The sequence below is a fragment of the Anoplophora glabripennis genome, unplaced genomic scaffold (assembly GCF_000390285.2).
Source record: "Anoplophora glabripennis isolate ALB-LARVAE unplaced genomic scaffold, Agla_2.0 scaffold7, whole genome shotgun sequence".
In the NCBI taxonomy this organism is placed as follows: Eukaryota; Metazoa; Arthropoda; class Insecta; order Coleoptera; family Cerambycidae; genus Anoplophora; species Anoplophora glabripennis.
Window position 1 is genome coordinate 715,697 of NW_019419456.1, and position 9,691 is coordinate 725,387.

Genomic DNA, 9,691 nt, shown 5'->3' on the forward strand with positions numbered 1-9,691 from the left:
TAATATCTGTCATCTAAACTAACAAACCAAACAGAAATATAGACACTCAATCTCAGTCATGTCATGATTCTTGTGAGATCTGGGATGGAACCGTCTCCCATTAATCTAGTTGGGTAGTCGAAACGCGCGGTAGATCCCAACCCTTCCTCACCCTTGTGGGTATCTTACTTAAGACAACTTCCTGTTCATCCTGTGTCGGTGAGATACTCCGAAAATCGTGGTGGCGCCATCTGTTGCTATAAATTTATACTACATTTTGAGATTTTCAAATTTAAACTTTACGGAGAAATTCATTACATTTCACACAAGTTTTTCTACATTTCTATAAAATATTAGTGATTAAAACTGTGATGGAACTATCTCCCATTAATCTAGTTGGGTACGGAGACGCGCGGTAGATACCAACCCTTCCCCACCCTTGTGGGTACCTTACTTAAGACAACTTCCTGTTCATCATGTGTCGGTGAGATACCCCGAAAATCGTGGTGGCGCCATCTGTTGCTGTAAATTTGTACTACAGTTTGCTGCCTTAAAATTTAAACTTTAGAGACAAATTTATTACATTTTACACACGTTTTTCTACATTTCTATAAAATATTAGGATTAAAACACAAGCCAAGCGGAGTCATTAATGACACATTGTTCTACTTTTTTTATTTAAATACAACAATTCGGCTACTTATAGGAGACGTTTCTGCGTTGATGAGAGCAACGACAAAAATATACTCCTAGCCCCAGGCGATCAAATATAACACCTGGGTGCTAGGAACATACATCTTCGAACGTTGCTCCTTGGAAAAACTAGCAATAAGGGATGTCCTGAAAGAAGAAAGATGAGTATACAGGACGTCTGAAATTCGACGTTTCATATTTCTCTACGTGCAAGAACCATCATGCGACACTATAAGATTTAACCGTAAGTAGTTGGTGACGTATACGCTGTAGGCTGCGTACGGCGTGACATAGTGCGTCACGTCAGTGTGTTGGATATGAAAACGTATGGAACGTTGAGAAAAACCAATACTATTATAGATTTCAGTCATTTTTATCTAAATTTTCATTTTTGAAAATTTTTTCTGATATAAGTGCATTTCTTTGGGGGGAGGGGGAGTTAATAGAATGTGAGAGTAAACAATTACCATGCTTTCTTCACAGTTTAAGTGTCATGATTTCAGAAAATTAATCAAGAATTATTACGCGAAACTTAGGCCGACTCTGCATTGCCCACTTAATCAACTGATCAACTGTTTTCTAATACGAGAAAGATTGCAATACGTCTTAAATAGGGAAGACGACATTATATACTTGGCAGAGGAAAACCCGAGTCGCAGTACTTGCGATATTGCACATGAAATGAGTGTTTCATATTTGTGTGGCGTGTGTTATGATTTTCAGCCGCGTGTAAAATATTGTGTAAACTACTCTTCACAACGATTGCTGCTTATAGACCAGGCAATAAAGAGAAAAATATCTAGATTTTCGCGGCCCGGTCCGATTTTAATGCGGTTTTTTGCATTTTGTTCAGAAAGACCGTCGGAAAAAAGTCCCGCCTTTTTTATTATCCGGAAGTGGCGGAAATGCATCGTGGGTGCATAAAGTGCATCTAGAAGTGCATCGCATCCGAGAAACTTGCCAAAGTGCACGAAATACCGCAAAAATTGGTACCCGACCCCCCGGTGAGCGACTTCCGGCCGCCTGGGGGGCGCGGGGGGCACGTGGATTGTAAGGTTCTCCGAATGACTGGAAAAATGGATCTCGGGGGTTTTCGCAGGTGCTGATTCCGAATTCAAGGGTGAAAAATATCCCCTGTGCTCGTGGAAGTGGGGGGGGTTATGAAATCTAAAGTTCTCGAAATGACTGGAAAAATGGATCTCGGGGGTTTTCGCGGGTGCTGATTCCGAATTCGAGGGTGAAAAATATCCCCTGTGCTCGTGGAGGTGGGGGGGTATGAAATCTAAAGTTCTCGAAATGACTGGGAAAATGTATTTCGGGGGTTTTCGCGGGTGCTGATTCCGAATCTGAGGGTGAAAAATTTCCCCTGTGCTCGTGGAGAGGGCGATGGGGGGAGGGGGGTTATAATATTCATGAACTGGTAACATGGAATAATGAGTATTTTGTGGATAGAAAATTATAACGGATTATAGGATTATATAAATTATAGGACAATCAGGCTCCGGGGGAAAAATGAGAAGAGCACGAAATTCGATAATATTCTGAGATGCTGCTTTTCGAAATTCCCGCTGTAGGTATACGCTCTCGAATCTCAGGTATACGGATGCGCGCAGCTGTCTGGCGGTACCTATATATAACAGTGGAATTTTTGAGGAGGGATCCCAGAAAAGTGGAAGAGACAGATGAAGCGAGGACGCGCGCATACATGTATATTGTATACGCAGTAAGTGAAGTGAAAACGCCGAAGAGCTCGAGGAAGAGGAGGAAGAGGAGAAGGGGGAGGAGGAGGGGGAGGAGGAGGAGAAGGAGGAGGAGGAGGAAGAGAACGAGGAAGAGAACAAGGAAGAGGAAGATGAGGAAGATAATTTTGATTGGTATTTATAGTTGTTTATTATAGTTATTTGATAAATGAGCCCGTGTGACAATTAATACAGAAGGAATATGCATTGAATATATTTAAAGACAATATATATTTTAAAACAATAAATATACTTTTATACTTTAGAACAATGAATATATTTAAAAAAATAATCAGGCTTATCCTTTCTTTTACCAACCGAACTTTTTAAATTGAGTTTCGCCCCATGATTTTCCATTAATGAAGGATGAATATAATCCTTCTTAGAAGATTAACGCCCTTCTCCAAAATAATCAGAAATAGTCATCGGACGCATTTGGCAGGGTCAAATTCGGAATCAGCACCGGCAAAAACCCCCGAGATTCATTTTTTCAGTCATTTCGAGAACTTTAGATTTCATACCCCCCCCCTACCTCCACGAGCCCAGGGGATATTTTTCACCCTCGAATTCGGAATCAGCACCCGAGAAAACCCCCGAGATTTATTTTTCCAGTCATTCGGAGAACCTTGCAATCCACGTGTCCCCCGCGCCCCCCAGGCGGCCGAAAGTCGCCCCCCGGGGGGTCGGGTGGACTGGATATATGCATAATCGAATTCTGCGCCCCCCAAAACCCCCGTGTACCAATTTTTGCGGTATTTTGTGCACTTTGGCAAGTTTCTCGGATGCGATGCACTTCTAGATGCACTTTATACACCCGCGATGCATTTCCGCCACTTCCGGATAATAAAAAAGGCGGGACTTTTTTCCGACGGTCTNGGATGCGATGCACTTCTAGATGCACTTTATGCACCCGCGATGCATTTCCGCCACTTCCGGATAATAAAAAAGGCGGGACTTTTTTCCGACGGTCTTTCTGAAAAAAATACAAAAAACCGCATTAAAATCGGACCGGGCCGCGAAAATCTAGATATTTTGGGGAAAATCGTTCTTTATTGCCTGGTCTATTAATAGGAGACGAAATACTAAATTTTCATAACAGTCACTATTAGCATAATACTAATCCCCTTACCCCTTTAACAACAGCGTCATACATTGGGACATTGGGGAGACTTGTAGGGATGAGTCCCCCCCCATTGTGCGGCGCTATTAGTATGTTCGTGTAGGGAACAAATTCTACATCGTATACTGTAATCAAATTACCGCTCTCTATAATTTAAACTTTGTGCTCTAAGGTTTTCTAACAAGGAATGCCTACGAGCATGTGATGACGTCACTTGAGAGAAAGGTTAACGAAATCATGGCATGTATTGGCATGTAAATGTAACTTTCTGTCGTTTTTCTAATAATTCAGGGAGGCTGTGGCCTAACCATCTTCGCATCACTCATTTTATTATGCAAAACGTGTAACGTTCCTTCAAACTCCAAATGTGATTAAATATTTAAGGTTACATTCACATTTAGAATCTACACACCTGAAACGACTTTTTCATAATAAATGAACATAAAATAAATTCCTATTTTTGTACTTATTATTGATCTTTTAGTATCCTCCAAAAAAAAAGTATGACTAATATATTGTGGAAAATTTTGAGTGAATTAAAAACAAAATTTAATGGGAAATTCGAGGAATACTTTGTTTTTTGTGAGAAATTGTATTTCCAAGGGTTGGCAACACTGACCGCGCATGGTTCATTAGATACGAGGTTTGTTCAGAAAATAACCGAACTTTATTTTTTAAACTTATACATTATTTTGGCCCTTGTCTCCTTCAAAGTACTCCCCTCCACTATTCACACGCTTTTCCCAGCGATTATTGCATTTCGCGCAACAGTCCTGGATAGCTCCATTTCATACGGCCTTTAAAGTCTGTGATGAATTTTCTTTTGTCTGAAAACGGCGTTCTTTCAGCACTAATTTTAATTTAGGAAATAAGAAAAAATCGCAAGGAGCCAGGTCTGGCGAGTAAGGAGGATGAAGGAGGACAGCAATCTGATTGGCACAAAAACTGACGAATAGACAAAGCTGAGTGTGTGGTGCAAGAACCATGAGCTGTCCCGCCACAACTCTGGTCTCTTTTTGCAGATTTTTTCATGTAATCGTTGTAAAACGCCTTTATAGTACACATGGTTCACTGTGTCACCTTGAGGCAAGAATTCAAAATGCACATTTCCATTAATATGGAAAAAACAGAGATCATCACTTAGACATTGGATCGAGACTGACGTGTCTTCTTGGACGTAGAGAACTTGTGCCCATTCATTGTGATGATTAAACTTTTATTCCAATGTCGTAGCTGTAAATTCCGTTTTCGTCCCGTTATAATCCGTTGAATGCCTGTTTCGTCAACATTAGATAGCTCAAGGAGTTATCACGAAAACTAAATGAGATATCAACAATTCAAGAACATGTGGTTACACTAAATATATATCTCCACTAGCGCGTATATCAAAAAGTTCGGTTATTTTCTGAACAGACCTCGTATGGGTCGACTCAATCAACGGAACGACAGTCTTGCTTTGAACTTTGAAGTGCAAACACCATGAATAAAAGTGATGTATTAAAAAAAATATGCCACATTCAAATACTTACAACATAATAAGTATTCGGGCTTACCGAATAAGGAAAATTCTCTTTTATTTTTATACTTAAGCTCACCTAAAAGAAACTAAAAAAATTCCAATTACACCACTGACAACGAAATCACCAGATCTACGTTCTCGCACCGGAGTAATTTAGCTGTGATCCAAAGCAATTTTAAAGTTTGGACGTTTACCCGCGGTTGGCAACGAAAAATCTATAATGCGGCAGCAGTGCTGCCAACCCCGCAACCATGTGATGTTTTGAGTGTTGAAACGCAAAAATCCTTGTAAATAGGTAACAGGTAGACACCGTAGGTGAAAAATATTAGCGTAGGTATGGCTGAAGGAACGTATGAATATGAATGTATGAGGGCTGAACTGTTGGGAATCGAGAAACCCGACTATGAGGAGTTCATGAAGAAGATTGAGGGTGAGAGAAAGGCTGTCGAAGAGGAGAACTTGGACACGGAGAATTTAAAGGTGAGTGTTTAGATATGCATATTACCTTAAGGAAATTGTACTTTGTTTAGTTAATGTTCAAAATTATGAATAATCATTTTGGTATTAAAAATGGAAATAATTTTTTAGACAGGAAAATTTATATAGAAAAATTTCAAATGAAAGTGGTCAAATATACAGTGTGTCCCCGGATTCTTATTTTTTGACTAAACTCCGTAAGCATTTTTTTGTTAAATACAGTTTTTAACGAATACAAAAATTAAAGGCACTTTGCTTACTACCCATGGCTTCCTAAGATCATCAAAACTTTTTATTAAGAATAACTTTTTCTCGAAAAATCAACAATAAAAAAAGTTGACAATAGTGCGGTACCCCGAAATATACAATTACTTTGTCGGAACATTTACTTTGCTGTTGGTGTGGAGAATAATCGCCCAAAGATACCGGGTGGCTCCCAGTGAATGTCCTATTAGATTATTTCAGAACCTACTTCGACTTTAATTTTGAAAATTGGCACACTAGGGTTTTTGGGTGTGCTCTTTTCAAATATAATAATTTTGTTCCTGTAACACTCCCGGTTATACCGGAAGTTGACGTCAACTTTGTTATTTTAAATCGGACACCCTATATATTATTGCATTTTCGGATTCTACGTAAAATTTGAGGGTCACTTTATTAAGTATTCCCTATATCTATAGAGTTATAGATTTTGAGATATTAATTTTTAAAGAAACAATTTGACAGATGCAAGGGTCCGCGGAGATGCTAGTAACTCTTTTCAAGAGCGTGATATCAAGTGGATTTTTGATACTTGTAAAGGGCATAGGTAACACTAAATCGTAGTATACCAACAAATTAAAACATTTAATACTAGGTGTTTCATTTTTGCTGTTACATTTTGATAACTTCAAACAGCTATAACTTTGTTAACTTAAATGGAACACCATGTATTTTTTACTCTGTCGTATGCAGATTGAAATTTTCCTTTCGAGCCATATAAGCATTGTTAGGGTTATCGTTACTACTTTTAGAGGTATTTGCAATTTTCTATTTTTTGAACAGTTTTTATCGTATCAGATCTGTTGTCAAATTGGCCATGATCAGAGATAATCCAAAAACAATTAGAATAACTTGACATTTGTCAAGTTAGTTGTCAGATATTGTTCTGTCTGGATAGTTTTTGCCGAAAATTTAAATAAAAATGCCTGGGGATCGTTTAAATTATACTAATGAGGATTATTTTAATTTGTTTATTATTTATCGAAAATGTGACAAAATTTCAAGAACATGTAGAAAATTTGCTGCTTTGCACATTCAGACACAAAAGTAATTTGTAACTGCAACCCTAACAATGGCTTGAAAGGAAATTTCAATCTACAATCGACATAGTAAAAAAATACGGGGTGGTCCATTTAAGCTAACAAAGTCATCATTGTTTGACGTTATCAAAATGTAACAGCAAAAATGAAACACCCAGTATTAAATGTTTTAATTAGTTCGTATACCACGATTTAGTGTTACCTATGGCTTTTACAGGTATCAAAAATCCACTTGATATCACGCTCCTGAAAAAAGTTACTTGCATCTTGCATCTGTCAAATTTTTTCTTTAACAATTAATATCTCAAGTTCTATAACTCCTAGGTATAGGGAATATTTAATAAAGTGCCCCTCAAATTTCACGTAGAATCCAAAAATGCAATAATATTTAGGGTGACCCATTTAAAATAACAAAATTGACGTCAACTTCCGGTATAACAGAAAGTGTTACAGGAACAAAATTATTATATTTGAAAAGAGCACAGTGTGCCAATTTTCAAAATTGAAATCGAAGTAGGTTCTGAAAAAATCTAATAGGACACTCACTGTATAATTTTACTCTTTGCCCTCTTTGTTCAAAAAACAGGTATTAGAAATTAATTTAGAAGGGTCGAAATAGTCTACCTGAAATATTTCATATTTTTTTAAGAAATAATTTTCATGGAAAATCTAACCTTGTCTGAAATTAATTAAGTGGGTCGAAATAGTCTAAACCAAAAATTTTTAAAGCTCAATTTTTGAAAACTGCCAAGAAAAAAAATTATGAGTTTCACTTTATATGCAAGTTAATTTTCATTATTACCGAGAAAAATTGTCGTAAAAAGAGAAATATGTACTTATTGGTCTTTCTTGAAAAAATAATTACACACTTTTCAGGAGGCTGATCTGCAAGAAGAGTCTGAAAAAAGAATTATGGGGGGACTGGAAGAGTTGAACAGTCTTTTGCAAAAGACACAAGTCAAAATCAATAGATTTAAGGTAAGATGTCATTTGATACTACCAATATCCCGCTTCTGATGGTCTGCTATTTATAATCGGAGATTATTCCACAGCAAATAGAAATTATACCAAACCAATTTCTACACATTTTAAAATTATTTTCCATTATGAAGATTGTCCCATTTCTAATGGACATTCATTTTTTTTATAATTAATATATTTAATTTTCAATTCTCGTTCGATTTCATGTATTTAGAAGCATTGAGCATTTACATTGTTTTAAGTAAACCCTATATTAAATTTGACAGATTGACAATTTAATTTATTTTCGACATTTTGCATAATTGTTATTGTAAATGTTATCAGTGTTTCTGTAATAATTTTATGTATATTTTGTTTTTTTCATATATTTTATTATTAAACGGAATTTTCAAAGCTATGCTCTGATAAATTTTCGTAAAAATGATGACTTGTTTAGAAATCTTTTACGTTAAACAATTTCATATTTCAACGAATGGTGAAAACCGCATCTTGTTATCATGCCACATCGGAGATATTTGATATTTTCGAGAAGAGCCCATTTTTAAAACATCAAATAACACTAAAATTAAACATTTTAAACTAACTATCTATAAACGTAATCTTTAAATTCGTGAAATTCAAAAATTAAATAATATACAGTGTTCAGTTTGAATAAAATAAAGTTAGTACAATTTTAAATAATTATAAAATGTGAAGAATTTGATTTAGTGCAACTTATCTTGGAAACAGTTTTTTGTATTATTTATATTTGTTAAACCACCATACTGGTTGATGAAATCAATTTAGCATTAATTACAAAAATAAATTTGACAGTTTTCAAGTTGCTATAGATATGAGAAAAATGTTGTATTATAAGTAAGTGTAATATTTAAAAAATAATCTCCTGAATAATATAATAATGACACTTTATGTGACAGTTTAACCTTCGTTAAAGGACTATACAATGAAAACCACATCGCGAATAGATTATACACCATTTCAAACTCCTTTTCAGGCATCTTGCGGCTCCCTGACGAACCTGCTGAAAATAAAAGTTGCAGGCAAGCCCGATTCGTCTTCGACTCCCGACAATTCCACACCCGAACCCACTGGAAACACTGATGTGCCGACCAATGAGAGCGCCCCGACTGAAAGCATCACTAACGACAATGACGCGGAGAAAAATGAAATGCAAAGAAAAAGCGACCTGGCCAAAGCCCTGGATAAAGATCTAAGTACGTTAGACAGCATGATAGAAAAAGCTGAAAGCGCCCAATACAGTATGGAACATCAGAGGAAGCAGATGAAGAAGTTTCTTAATTAAGAGGTTACGATTTGTTTTAAAGATATTAGCAACGACTTTGGATACACATATTAACATGTAAAAACTGTTTAATTTCGATTTATAACAATTGAGAATGAAAAACTATTTTGAAAAGAATTAATTTATCGGACACACAAAAATTCCAAGGCCTGTCCTGTCTAAAGCCGTGACGTCGCGGTTAAAACAAACGAAAATCAGTTAAAATCGCTCAGTCTAGTTACACGTGTGCACAGGGTAGGCATTGACAAATATTTTTGAACACCTAAATGCAGTGTACCATTTTTATGACAGTTTTTACATGAAGATGTGTCAATATTATTTGAAAAGCAATAACTATCACACAAAATTACAGATAGTGCCTTTTTAGTTACAATTTATATCAATGTTTTGCTTCATATTTTATTTTAACGATATATTGAATAAAATGAGTAATATTTTTGGTGTCGTATGTGCAGTTGTAAACGAGATACTGACGAATTGTATGCATAAATACAGGGTGTTGTGGAAAACTGAAATTTGGTACACGTAAAGTTTTGGAGGTACTAAATACGTCTTATTATTAGTTTTTGACTATCTCCT

The 9,691-nt window shown here is 36.2% G+C and overlaps 1 protein-coding gene across 1 annotated transcript; it reads left to right on the top strand.

The window, feature by feature from the left end:
* The first annotated feature begins 5,340 nt into the window (after nucleotides 1-5,340).
* LOC108910570 lies at nucleotides 5,341-9,395 on the top strand. Its single transcript, XM_018715219.1, has 3 exons — nucleotides 5,341-5,530; nucleotides 7,705-7,806; nucleotides 8,804-9,395. The coding sequence occupies exons 1-3, from the start codon at nucleotides 5,387-5,389 to the stop codon at nucleotides 9,110-9,112; spliced, it is 555 nt and encodes a 184-aa protein (XP_018570735.1). The 5' UTR covers nucleotides 5,341-5,386; the 3' UTR covers nucleotides 9,113-9,395.
* The last annotated feature ends 296 nt before the right edge of the window (nucleotides 9,396-9,691 follow it).

What these genes read in the sequence shown, in the direction of transcription:
- LOC108910570 (XM_018715219.1), top strand. Translation starts at nt 5,387, where the DNA reads ATGGCTGAAGGAACGTATGAATATGAATGTATGAGGGCTGAACTGTTG. An exon ending in TGGACACGGAGAATTTAAAG is followed by an intron (nt 5,531 to 7,704) that starts GTGAGTGTTTAG and finishes CACACTTTTCAG; the next exon opens with GAGGCTGATCTGCAAGAAGA. An exon ending in TCAAAATCAATAGATTTAAG is followed by an intron (nt 7,807 to 8,803) that starts GTAAGATGTCAT and finishes ACTCCTTTTCAG; the next exon opens with GCATCTTGCGGCTCCCTGAC.